This window comes from Apteryx rowi, unplaced genomic scaffold (genome assembly GCF_003343035.1).
Source record: "Apteryx rowi isolate R43461 unplaced genomic scaffold, aptRow1 scaffold_396, whole genome shotgun sequence".
In the NCBI taxonomy this organism is placed as follows: Eukaryota; Metazoa; Chordata; class Aves; order Apterygiformes; family Apterygidae; genus Apteryx; species Apteryx rowi.
In genome coordinates this window covers 502,963-517,311 of record NW_020450485.1, presented here as the reverse complement: position 1 = coordinate 517,311, position 14,349 = coordinate 502,963, and the positions used below count along the sequence as shown (strand labels likewise).

General features: G+C 38.3%; 1 protein-coding gene across 1 annotated transcript in view; it reads left to right on the top strand.

The window, feature by feature from the left end:
• The window catches only part of GABRG3 (gamma-aminobutyric acid type A receptor gamma3 subunit), a 330,885-nt gene extending 317,582 nt beyond the window's left edge, over positions 1-13,303 (top strand). Inside the window, exons 8-10 of the mRNA XM_026074700.1 lie at positions 7,648-7,844; positions 9,383-9,412; positions 13,025-13,303. Of these exons, the coding sequence (XP_025930485.1) occupies positions 7,648-7,844; positions 9,383-9,412; positions 13,025-13,303 (506 nt within the window). The remainder of the gene's footprint in view (positions 1-7,647; positions 7,845-9,382; positions 9,413-13,024) is intronic.
• Positions 13,304-14,349: the final 1,046 nt, after the last annotated feature.

Genomic DNA, 14,349 nt, shown 5'->3' with positions numbered 1-14,349 from the left:
AATACTTTCGCAAATGACAAACTTGAATCGGCGTTTGTACCTGTCAGTCCRCACAAGGCTTGTAAAACGAACTTTGCAATCCTCTCATATGTTTCTCTATTATATTCCGTCTGGGTTGCCGGATCCACATGCAGCCCCTCTCCAGCCAATTGGTTATAGCCTACTCCTCATCCATTATTCAGGTTATCAACCGCCTGTACGGTACATTTGTCTCGAAAGTCCGAAAGCCAAACAGCATACTGAGTGTTAGTCAAAACCATTTTCATTAACACTTTCCAGTCATAGGGAGTCATCACATACGTAGTAGAAAGCGCTTCTAGCAATGTGATAGTATGAGCAGATTGAACTCCGCTTTCTTTTACCAATTTCCGCAGTTCCTTGACTATCTCATAATTAAAACTCTGATAAGTTGGATGTTCCCCTGGTTTATAGATGACAGGRAATGCAGTAATAGCTTGGAAGTCCCCCGCTAGTAAGGCTTCCTGACGGCACTTGACCCATTTATCTTTCCCTTTTCCTGCCCGTAGCCCCCGCTCGCCAGCGAGGGGGTCCASAAATCCCGGATCAAAGGAATCACCACCTTCATCACGACCGTCAGTTTCAGAGGGTGGGGTCAGTTTGCAAATACCCCTCTCGCCTTCCCCGTTCCCCGATTCAGGGATCAATTGGGCAGGATCCAGGTCGTGGGGGGATGCCGCGACTACCAGGGATGGCTCCTCAAGGGAAGGTGCCGAGGGTAAAGACATATCAGAGGCGGGGGGGGGGGCAGGAGGCAAACTTTTTTGCGTGGCTTTAAGAGTACTCATAATCGTCCCCCATGTAGCCAGATGCTTCCAAACTGCAACATCTCGAGTCCCTACTTCTTCGTGTAATCTTTGACCTACTTTCACCCATTCATCAAGTTGAAATATCCCATTTACAGGGAAGTCAGGTACATTTCTCATAATCCAGTCCAAAAATGTGAATAATTTGCTGTCTGAAAGGACCCAATTCTGTCTGTCCAGAAGCCATCTCAATACGTCGAGACTTTGTTTCTGTTCTAGGGATAACCTTCCCCTTTTGTTCAATATCTTAACTAAAATACGCACGATCGCCTGTTCCGCTGTAGATATCTGCGATCCCATTTTCCGTTCCCGCGTTCCCAGCCGCTCACCTTAAAATCAGTGTCTAATTTGTCCACGTCCGGACTGCAGCTCTCTGATCCGCTGCGCAGCTCTCTAGTCCCGGGTCCCGCTGCTCTCTAATACGTTCGGCTGGGCTCCACCACCGGTCGCTCTGCTTACCGCGATTCTCGCCCCACGTTGGGTGCCATTTGTGGCGAATGAATGGCACGGACTCAGGAGGGTTTGCGTCCTGAGACATTTATTGTTTATTTCTGAGCATATTTRAAAAGTTAGCTGCTTCAKTGGTTTCASAGACACACTTTGCTAAGCCAATCAYCATGCAGATTRTKTCACAGGTAGCCARTCATTRCACYGATCACGCACGCAGCGGTCATGCCTTGTACCTTGCTACTTGTTTAGAAAAGCTGTCTTGTCCTTAACCTTGGTTCCCACTGGCTTCTGCTAGTTTATCTGTACTTTCTCAGGATGTATCATTCCCAGCTGCACTGGTGTCCTTGGGTACATTTGTCTGAGGTTCCTGTTGCTTGCTACTTGCAACTTTCCACCAGTTTAACCCTGTCATGACCCTCCACACTATGTTTTTTAGCATAAGCCTTCTGACAGCACTGAAGGGAACAGGAAAATTGAAGTGCTAAAGAGGCTTAGAAACCTTAGAATTCACTTTCAATGAGATTTTAGCTGGTAAGTCCCTTGGACTCTTCTTGGACTTCTGAAAGTCTGACCTCACTTTCTAAGTCCTTTGCTCGTGCATTGTCCAACTGTATGGTCATCTATTCAGGGTACACTACAGCCTAGGTTAAAAACATTTTTCTTTGAAAAACTGCTAATGAAAATCAATAGTCAAGTAACTTTCAGCTGAATGCCAGCAGACATATATTACCAAAAATATCCTCTAAGTGTAGCTCCCTCACTAGGCACAGCTTTGTTTAAGCAATGACACTATATGTCAGCCATTCATGCTATCAGTACTTAGGCATCTTCCTACAGAGGTTTCATCAGCTTTTATTCTAAATGAATGACAAGGGGCACCCTTTCCAACCGAAAGCAGCTCAGTGACATAGAACTATGCAACTGGATCAGTAGTAAGAAAAGTCTCAGAGAACCTGTAATAACAGAACTGCAGGCAAACAATACTGGTCTACATTTTGCAGATAATTTTACATTACAACCCATTTTGCATCTGGTCAGCACAAGACCATAAACTGCTGGATTTGCTCCCAGAGTTTGTCAAGATTAACAAATACAGCACTACTTCTGGTGCCCATTTTTCTCTTGATGTGTAACAGAACCTTAATTCTGTTCATTTGCTTTTATAAACTTTGAACTGAACATCTGTACACTAGATCTGACTTTCAAAACACCCTTCCACGTCAGAGACTATTAAGCGTCAAGGCATCACATGGGCCCAATTTTCTGCAATTCTGTTCTGAGAAAGGAATATTCAGTCCTTATTCCCAGTTTGTGAGTGTCAAAGTGCCTTTATATTGCTGCTGTGGCAACACAGCAGACCCTAAGACATATACCCCCTCCACTTCCAGGACAGTGCAGAGAAGGCACAACAGAGCAGCTGTGTGGCTGCCTGTTCCTGTCTGCGTAGACTTGCTGGTAGTGGCTGCAAAATTGAACAATAGGCCTTTAACATGCTTTTCTGCTTAACTCCTTTCTTTCTAAGTTGCGTGGCTCAGTGGAGATAAGAAAAAATTGACCATGCTCTGCTAAGAGCTTTTTTTAACCAGGAATGTGAAACCCCTTGTGTGTGCTGAGAGTAACACAGCATCCATTTGGATTATCTTTCATAGTGCTTGGTTTTCATCACAAAAGTGAAAAGGGAGAAAAAGCATCAGTTTGCATTACTAATTTTCCAGAAGCAGTGTTGATACATTGTATCATCAGGGGAATTCCCCACACCACACATCTCAGTTTCCCAAATAATTAGACACAGAAATAGGTTAGAGTGCTAGTCACAGCAGTGCCAGCTGGAACTTAGGAGAAACGATGTATTTTTATACATTGAGGTGATGAGTTTGAAGTAGGAACATAAAAGTGAGCTATTGCAAGAAGCTTCAATGGCTATAGTGACTAACTCCTAAAAATCTGGTAAAGAATTAAATTACTGGATGAAAATACAAATTCTTATGAATAAAGTCAAATGACTGGAAAATAATATGTATGTGGGTCACTTCTTTCTGTGCACAATCAGTCAGAGCCCCGTTGCTCCCAAATTGGCAATGGCCTGTTGACCCTTGGGGAGTAGTAAGCAGACGTTCCTATTTTACTGGAGGTCTGCTTGTATAAAGCAACCAGTAAATCTGTCTGAACACCACCACCCACACCCACATTTGGATAGTGGCACATGGTGAACTTGTGAGTAATACAGCCAAAGGCAAACCACTGAAATCGTCCTGCTAATTAGTTGAAATGAATCGTAGACTCTGTGCACCAAATTCACCCCTAGTATAACTGCATTAATGTAAAGGAATAGCATCAGGGAAACATTTCACTTTCTGAAATTAATGAGTAATTTCATAAGCTATTGGCAACTACTCAGGGTTATACGAAGGACAGGTTTTTACACCTTTCTGAATAACTCTAAGTAATAAGCTATTTCTGCGCTGGAAAAACTAAATGCAATCAGGGGTATTTTGGCTGTGAGGGAAAAGACAGAACTGTAATCATCCTTTCAGCAGTACTGTCTAGAGGCATCAAAGTGCTCTTTAAAATTTGGCATCATAATCCCTTTTTTACATGCTGTGTGAGGGGCTGAGGCCCAGAGTGATAATGTGACTCACTCTGGGCCACCTGAAGAGTAGGTCGGAAACTGGAAATAGAATTCAAGAGTGTTGGATGAGAACTGTGTTTTGCAATCCCAGATTATAGTGCCCTCCATTCAGACAGAAAAATACATCTCTCTGCTATTTTTACTTGCTTCTGATAATGAAAATGATCTTCTTTCAATGCTCATAGTCAAGAATAGCTGGTAAGCATCTGAAGAAATGTTATGATTTGGAAAATAATAGGGTATTCTCCTTGAAGATGAAGGGAATTAAGTTAAACTGAAGTTTTCACCTTCTCCCCACTATTTTTAAAATAGATTTAACATGTTATATGTCTGGACAGTTAGTATATAGCAAATTCAAACTGCAGTTGATAAATACAGTGGGTGTCAAGCCCAACAATGTGTTGATGTAAAAGAAGATATAGATGATGGTTAACAGAAAATGAACGTTGCTTTTCTTGTCATCCCATCTTAAGTTCATTCATTAGAAAAAAAAACAAGTCCTCAAAAAAGATACCAGATCAGAAAAGTGGATAAATGAAATACCTGTTCACAAAGAAGTGACAGCATAGGCAAAAGCAGTACACTTTTTCCCACAGTATCCCATCAGCACATTAACACCCTTATCTGGAGATAATGCTCTTAGAAATATACTAAAAATTAAGCAATCCTGAAAGAATTTCTAACACTGAAGTTCCTGCTATTTCACTTTGCATACTGTTGTCCACTAAGCAGCTTTCAGACAGTAATAATTTTAAATAACTGTTTAAACCAATGATCTAAAGGTTAAAACATTCTCATGCATTATGAATCCCTGAATCATTTGATCTACTGGACAGTCCTTTTTGATTTATGAAGTAGCATCTTTGGTATGGAACTTGGTCAGAGAAAATAAATGTCACAAACTGGTATTTATACACAAGCATGCACTCCCACTTACACCCATGCAGCTGAAATTTTTGAAGACAGATTACTTCAAAACTGTCTTTGGCTGATTCTGTTGAAGTAGAATTCTGTTGAATTCTGTTGAAGTAGACAGTTCCAAAGCACTGGAAATTTCAAAAACAGATGCAAAATTCTCTTCACAGTACTGGTCTCCTCAAAATGAGAGACTTAGAATTTCATCTGGTAAGGTTTATTGCATTTTAAACCAGTCAATGAACTGTGTTTTCTTAAAATGGCAGATGAAATGAGCTAAGGGTAAGGAACCTGGATATTCTGTCTGGAAACAGTAGGTGTTGCTTTTTCTTCATACATGCATTTCTGAATATTCTGACTTATAAATGTATAGAAATACAGAACTATATCATCTGGTGCATGTTCTTTCTCTTTGTTCTCTGTGTGTTTCATGGTAACAGTCATTGTAATATTTCAAAACTTGTATCAATGTATCAGATGTAAAACTGATACAAAGGATAGAATTTTTATTATTTCAAGCACTCATTTCTTATTTATTGTCTGAGCTAAAACCCAAACCCAAGCTTCAACTTAAATGAAGAATGATGTTTTTATATTGGATTTCATATCATCAAAAGATTTTGTATAAATAATAAAAGTAAAAATCTGTTTGTTTTACCTTTAGATGTTTCCATCTGTGTTTCCATCTGTTCAGATGCAGTTCTTCTAAAGTTACTCCTTCTTGAGGCCTGAGTTTCTTCTTTTGTCTTTTGTTTCATTTAAAAATAGCCAGGCATTGGAGGCCATTGATCATACAGAAAGATGAATTAGCTCATAGTTAGTAAGGCGCAAATCAAGATGAGTGAGCCAACACCTTTTGCAGCTGGCATCYATGCAATGCCTTACTGTGATGAATGGTGAAGCATGGAGTTTGTCTCTGGAGGCTTTTCAATGCATCAGTTAGTTAGCTGTTGTTTAGGAGCCTGGAGAGGTTACTGGAACATGGCAGCCACCTCTGCCTGTGCTGGGATGTGGCACAATTAGAAAAGAAATATTAGAAATAAAAATATTTCCCCAGTAGCTTTTAGATGTTCAGGATATATACAAAGTCTAAAAGCACGTCCACACTGCATTTCAAAAATTTAAGTGTAGTTCGTATGCAGACTAGCATTTGCAGGATAGAAAGTTAGCTAAAGCCACAAAACCTCAGGGTAGGCTACAAAACATAACAGGACATTGGGTAGTATCAGGGCGGCTGTTTTATACTAAGATCTATGTGTTGCATTTGTATAGCTAGATAAACTACCTAGCTTAAAGATTACATAAGCTACAACCACAGCTGTGGGTTTCAGTGTAAGGGAGCCCTAGGATTCTCCACATTTCCCACTTCTTACTAGCACTGCTTTAGTCTTTTGATTATTGGGATCTGGGTTTTTTTGGCAGCATTTTTTTTTCATTTTTGTTTTTGGAGAGTCATTTGGGTAGTGAGGAATATAATTATTTATCATTTGTTGTAAAAGAAGGTCTAGACCTAGGCAATACTCTGCTTACTGGTTCTTCCAGGGACTTTGTGAGAAYTGAATGGGGAGAGTTATTCTTGTGAATCACTGTAGTTCCTATCAAATGTTACAGATCAAAGGTTCTTTATAAAGAGAAGATAGTCACAAGTAATCTGCAGATACTTCTTGCTCTCCAGAGTGCTGTTTGAGAGAAGTAATTTTACTATAAGGCATAATTTCAGTCATCCCATGCCATTTCAAACACTGAGTACCATTGCAAAATATCAGTTTAACTATAAAAAGAAAAATTACCTTATAAGTGTGTTGTTTTTAGAGCAGGTTCTCTCCTGAGACTTGAATGAGTTTTATTTTTGTGTCCAAGCTGTTGAAGAGGGTGGGGTTTTTTTTCCTACCAAAAGGCTAGCATTTCACAAAGAATGATTAAAAACATTGGTCCAAAAGTGGGAAAGAAAAGACTTCTGTTCCTCAGGAATGTCTACAAATGACACATACTACCCATGCAGCCAAATAACAGACACCCCATAGACTTCCTTCTGGTACTGGTTATATTGTTTCAGGATATTTCACACCAAGTAATTCATTATTAGTAGATTCATTATTACTAAATTAATCTATTACTAGTAGTAGATAAATATACTAATAGAGAAGATAAATCTACTATTTATCTACARGTAGATTCATTATTACTAAATCAATCTAGGAAGTGATGCTTTTTATGCATTAAAAAGGATATTTCCATTAAGGAATGCCTGAAGTATGTATGAAAGTCCATTTTCCCTCATTCAGAAGGAAAATAGAAGTGTGGCCCTCCCAAAGAAGCAGTAGCATGCAAACATATTGTCAAAATCCATGCTTAGGAACTTTTCTTTTTTTCCTTTTTTTTTTTTTTTGAGCACAGGATTTTTCATGAGAGCAGTATCACTGTGAAAGACTGTGTTTCCTCTGTATTTTCTAATTTTTGATTTTTTTTTCCAGGTTTACTATCTTTTCTGCTTTAACCCTTTATTTAAAAATTTCTTCATTCTCTCCTTCTCCCTCACCCCTATATAGAACCTAACTGGGACTGGAAAAAGGAAGAGATGACAAAAAGAATATTGAGAAGCATGTGAATTTCAGTTTTGCAAAGGCAAATGAAAATTGTTGAGGAAATTTTTGTTTACAAAATAGTACTGGCTCTACTGATGCCATTTTTCATTACTTTTTACACTATCGGATGAAAATGAGTTTTCTGTGATTATCTGGATAGACTTTGGCCCTCTGTTTTGTGTGTGTTTGTTTCCAAAGTGGAGAAATGGTATTGTATACAATTAAATCCAGTTTCTCTCTGCAGGTATTACCACAGTATTGACTATGACAACTTTGAGTACCATTGCAAGAAAGTCATTACCCCGTGTCTCCTATGTCACCGCTATGGATCTGTTTGTGACTGTGTGCTTTCTGTTTGTCTTTGCTGCTCTGATGGAGTATGCAACCCTCAACTACTACTCAAGTTGCAGGAAACCAAACTGTACTAAGAAGAAAAAATCGGTAAGATGGGATCATTTTTTTAATTTCTGGCATGTGTGTGGCACACAGCAGCGAATACTTTTATGAAGCCTGTAATCCCATGACACTCGGCTCCACCTACCTCTTCCTGATCTGTGGTGTGCTCTGCCCCTGAAAGCTGATGGGAAATAACTATTTGTAGTAATAGTAGAAGTAGTTGTTTACCTGTGGGGTGAGGTCTGTTGCTAAAAGAAACAGCCTGCTCACCATGAAGCAGCAATCCTTATGCTTATGCTTCTTTCCTCGTGCCATTGCTGTGCTGGTAATTATAAAGGAAGGAGACTCCCACCGAAACAGATTTCATAGCTTATTATAAAAATACACACACACATTTCAATGTGTATTCAAATGCATCTGCTATCTTGTGGCTTAACAGGTCTAGAAATACCTATGAACTTTGCAAATGGGATTTCCATCTCTCCACTGGGAACCAGCAGTTGTTTTTAGCCCTACACACAAATGTTCCCAAGTACAAAAGCAGAGAAGATTACTTAAAAAGATTTTGTACATAGCTGAACTTCTGGACACAAAGATACTTCCAAGAGTAACACAAACACACACACACACAAGCAGTTTAAATAAACAAATTATTCATGTATAAACAAATATGTGGCGTCCTTCATAACTGACTAGGAGAATAATGTGGGTGTTAGCATGAGAGGTGGCTGTAGAAGGAAGGAGAAAAATCTAAAAAAAAAGAATTGTGCAATAAAAGAGTCAGGAAGTGAATTGTCCATTCAAGATCAGTGGGAAATCTTGTGTGTTTGAGATCAGTGGTTGGAGATGTTGGATGCCAGTTTGCACAGTGGCGGAAACAAGGACATTTGAAATCAGAAATACAAAGCCAAATAGAAGAAATGTCAAGAAGGGAATTAGAGGGAGAGAAGACTAAACTCAGGGAATAATAAGTCATGAGGTAGAAAGGGATTAAATGAAGAACTAATGGAGGAAAAAATGAAAAGAATATGGAATTAGAGAAGGCCCCCAAACCCATAAGCTTAAACCTCTAACAGCTATTTGCATAAGTGCACTGCTCAGAAAAGGCAAAGGAGAATAGCGATGCCAAAACAAATTTTTGAGACAATCAAAATGAACTAGCTAATGATCAAACTAAAATTGGCATCCTATAGAAAGACCGAAGGAAAAAGTCATGAACATATTTGTGAGTAGGATGTATTTCCAGATGTGTGAATGAAAATGAGGAAAGCAAGCAACACTGATGAAATTTAAGTTAACACAAGAATAACTGCTGACTTAGCTAATTATAAATTAAATAGAATTAATAGGGTGAATAAAGATTTAGAGTGGATAGAAACTAGGTGAACATTCTGCTGGGGTTTTGCATGTAGTTTTAAACTGTATAGAACATTATGCTAAATATATAGAATACTGAGTATGAAAGCGTCTTATAAACAAACATATTTAAAAGTTTATTTTAAGAAATGCTGTTGAACACTGGGTGCTTATAAAGCAATGAGTATGTTTTCTTCTGAATAATTCTTTTGTTATCTTTATTTAAGCTACCTGATGTCAGTTTTGGTCATGTGATGGTAAGTAAACTATTTTATTCAGTGATAGCAATGGAGGCATGACCATATGGTTGACATTTACTTGCAATTCCTGACAAAGTTGAAATGCCATGTTATGCTTTATCCTGACTTCACTATAAATATTGTTTTTCTTTTTTGTTAAAAGTTCAGTTCATTTTTGTCTGTGATAGAGGAACATAGCTGCTTCTTTCTATAAGGACTTATCAAATGATTTGGGAAGGAGAAGGGTCAAGTATAGAATATTGTGTGTTATTTTTACTTCAGAAATTTTACATGTCTGATTTATGTAATACTGCAGTTTTTCATTACCTATTGAAAGAACATAATAAACACAAGTTATGTCATAAACTTATACTGAGTTTTAATTGAGTTTTGTAGAAAATAATTAATTTAAGCATATTTGTAAAAACTTTAGCAAATTTTCAGGTGGATTTTCAAACAATTTAGGCACCCAAATTTAATGCAGTTAGTATTACTGTATTCACAAATATAGTAAATTCTATTCCCCAAACTTGCAGACAACTATTTAAATATGCATAGCTGTAATAAAGCAGTGTTGAAACTGGGTACACAGCTGTGTCTCTAAACTGTGTGAAACCAGAAACTAGAATATACATAAAGAACGTAGAGGGCCAGTTAATCAGGTGGTTGGGTGATCTGCTTCCCAGCTGATGAGCTGCAAATAAGAACTTGGATAGAGCTGCATTTGCATTTCTTGATTTGAATATGCCCAAGTTTAGCATTTACAACTGCTAACTTAATGTTACAAGCTTACCTTTTTAAAATAATGTTATTCACTTCTTTTTTTTAAGTGGTTTTTCTGATGTATTTAAAGAGCTCATATAGCATTAAAAGTCTGCTTCTTGACAGCAAATGATTTACAGCAAGCATCTCATTTACGCGCTTTCTACTGCTGTCTTTTCTTGGACATACTTTTCTGAACGGTTAATAAGGCACATTCATGGGGTGGTGCAGTTTCCTCTTTTCAATAAAAATAAGAAAAAAATAATATGATTAAACGGACACCAGGGCTTAACTCTTCTACTCTTTGTCTAGATCTAGTCAGTTTGATCTGCTTGGAAAGTACCTGTGGCCTCTGCAAGTTTTTCTCCCGCTCTTTTCACAGAATCACAGAATGGTTGAGGTTCCTAGGGTTAAGATAGATACTGAGCAGGGACTTGCTCTGTGCATCAGCAATTCCCATGTTCAAATTGTGGCAGAGGCTGCATAAAATAAGCAGTGTTTCTGACTCGGGATACTTGCTTGTCTGCCTTGTAGTGATGCTACCCAAAAGGTGAAATTTCAGTAAATCCATGTTCAGGATTTAATGCAATAGTATTCCCACCCTGTTGCTTTTTGTCCTAGAGGACACTCCTATACCACACCTGAAATTATTTTAATTTTTTTAACATTGGATCTGGAATGCCTTGTTCAAGGCACATAAGAACTGCCTTGCCTTGGCAGATCTCTCAGGTGGTACTGAGGTGGTGTCCACTGCAGTCACACCATCCTTGTCCTAACCCTGTTTCGGCAAGACTCATTAGATGCAACAGGTACTGTCCCAATTCAGCTAGTATCTAGTCACTTCAAGACCACTCCTATCTGACAAGGATTAAAGCAACCAGAAAAATTAATCTATCCCTATTATAAGGGCATAATCTTCTCTTCTGTCCTGCGCAGGCTTGGTATAACAAAAAAAAAAAAAAAAAACAGGCTTATTGATAGGTGAGAATATTTTCTTCACAGAACCAGGGCATTTATTTCTATTCACTTATTCAAAATCATCTGGAGAGATCTAATTTAGCCTTTCTTCTCTGACAAGACATAGAAAATTTTAGTCTCTGAGTAGAGATTTTTCAGAAAGGCCTGCAAGAAATGGAAAATATGTGGTATAGTTTTATAGCAGAATTCCATACATATTTTAGTGATAGTTTTTTTCTCTCTAGAGTGCTACAGTCAAAAAAATGATGGTTTGTAAAATAATCTCAGACCTAATGGGTTTTCCATGTGGCAGCACATTGTAAACCAGTGATATCAACTACCTGTTATGCAGAAGGAAACTCTGAAACTTGATTGTGTACAAGCGAGAGAGAAGACCATGAGGGTACAATTTGTGTCATCTAATCTCCGAGATAAGGTCAATCATGAATAGTAGATTTGTAATATCTGCTGCTGAGCTGGGATCTATTTGCAGTCCATAACACAGTGCTCCTGAGAGATTTTAGACATCTAGTTATGATGAGATGAATTATGCCCTAGAATTACTTGACTGGATAGCTTAGGGTACTTGTTCAGATGTAGTTATCTATGTTGTAGATGTCAACATCCAAGCAGAAGGATCCTACCCCAGATTCTTAGCTCAGGGACCAGGCATGTTTAATGAGGTGGGTAGTATTGTGGTGCACCAAACCAAAAGACTTGTAGAAAGAAAAGAAGTCAGCAGGAGAAAGAAAATGTGCTTTCCCATGAGGCACATTAACCATATCACTCATTTGTTTCACATATGGAGTGAAAGTTTTCATATGTGCCCCCACACCTTCAACAGAAAACGTTGCTTATTCTGTATAGTAAACTTGAAAACAGGGTCCCAGAGTTTTCTAGAGAGCACTTTCCAGAATACATGGAGACGTGATGCAGATGACCCCACGTCTCCATGCATGACTTGCTTGTTAGTATGCTACCAGGCATGCTCACACAGGCAACTGTCAATGTTCACAGCAATCACAAGGAGAAGAAGAGTCGATGAGGGGGAGTAAACCACACTGACAATGTTGGAGTCTTTGTCAGTGTGGGGCAGACAGGCAACGAAGCTGCTGGGAGATGTCCTAGAGACTCCAGTGGAAGAAGTGATATTTGTGGGGATGAAGCAGGTGGCTTGATGAGAGACTATTGTGGGAAAGCACCTTTCAGGAAGAGGAAATGGTGTGAGAGAAGAGCTGACAAAGTGTAAATAGGGAGTTCATTGAAGAAGGTGAGGTCTATAAGCATGAGTGGAGCTGTGAGGAGACTTGATACCAAAGTGCCATATTTTTGAGCATGATTAGTGCAATAAGCATTAATGGACCATGTCTAGGGATGTCATTTTGAAATTCTGTACTGAAATTACTGTCATCTGTAGCTGACAATATCTGTTTTTGTAAATCATGGTAGGGTTAAGAGGCAATGAATGCAGCCGTACTAAGTGGAGGTCCATCTCTAAATTAAATGATGTGTACAGGTGCTCTGGGGACATATCTTCATTATTATTCTGACACTATTCTTAAATGTAGTAGCTTCAAGTCTTTAAAGCAACTTGCAAATAATATTCTGACAGTTAAGTGAACCCCTAAGTATGAAAAACGATCACTAGCAAATATATGCCTTGAGTTACCCAAGTAGAAAATGCATCTAGAATTAATTTAACTTGCCACTCCACTATCTCTCTGTGGAAATTCATCTGAAAAAAAGCATCCTTTGGGGGAAAGAAATATGGTCTCTAAATATGGAATTCTTAAATTCGCTTATTCCCAGATCATCTCTCACATCTCCCATTATTTTTCTCATGATTACTAAATGTGACCTGCACCATCCATGAAAGTTTATCAATTTGTTGGTTTCTTTTTCTCTCCCCAGAATTATTCTGTACTTGATATGAGACCACCAACTACAGTCATCACATTGAACAATGCCATGTATTGGCAAGAATTTGAAGAGGCATGTGTCTATGAATGCCTGGATGGGAAAGACTGCCAGAGCTTTTTCTGTTGTTATGAAGAATGTAAATCAGGCTCATGGAGGAGAGGACGGATTCACATAGACATCTTAGAACTGGACTCTTACTCTAGGGTCTTTTTTCCTACATCCTTCCTGCTGTTTAACCTAGTCTACTGGGTTGGATACCTCTATCTTTAAATTTTACCTGTAGTGGTGAAGACTACTGTGTTTTCACACTGCTTAGGGATGGTGAAAGTGCAGAAAGAGTGAAGGACATGGTCAGTTTCATCTCAAATTATAGAGGCCACGTTAACCTTCATCATCAGAGAAACTGATGAAGAATTTTAATATGTAATTGCCTGAAAAAGAAAAACATGGAAAAATTCTCTCCTTACTCCTATTCATTTTAAGGAAAAGATTCTTACTAAATTCAGCTGAATTTGTAGTATAAGAGATGTTTATGAATAATTTATATGAAGCATTTATGAATAATACTCTCCCTTGGCATAGAAGCTATCCACAATTCAGGCAAAGGTTAAATATGTAATTTTTATTCTTCATTCCCATACTTTCTTCAAAATGCTGACGTATCCCTGAGGCTCAGAGCAACATACACAGGCATTGGCAAATTAGCCAAAGCCCACCAAGCCTCCCATTTGTATTTCAACTTGCTTAAGCTATGACCCATAGGTTCTGGGAATTTTTTTCTTGGTGATCTCCTTGCAATGGATAAACCACCAAAAGACAGAAAAAAATGTCTCCAGTGGGACTGAGACATGAGAGTTACTTCCTGTAAAGGTCTGAGATTTATGGAATTAGCAATTTACCTACACATGTTGGTTTTAATTTGAGGTGAAAAGGCTGAATTAGAAGAACACTAATATTTTGATATAAAGTAAAAGGTTTGCCTATCTCTGAGGTAGCTGTAGGCATAACTTCTACAGCTTTTCAAGCCTTTAACTGTCTTTTTTATGACTGGTTAAACAGAGGATGGTCACTGATTTCTAAAGTACTCTACTTGAAGCAGGACTTGATTCCTGCTTGTTTGTGTCATTGTAGCAGACCATAGCTGATAGATCAGGAGTAAGATTCACTATACAATAGCACTAGGAATTGTGAGTTTCTTCAGATTTCAAGTTACTGCAAAGCGCACTCATGAGTTCTTTTTTTTTTTTTCTCTCTAAATTATTTTACAAAATTGAAAAAAGTGTGTGCCAAAGTACATTTTTATTCCTTCCATAAAG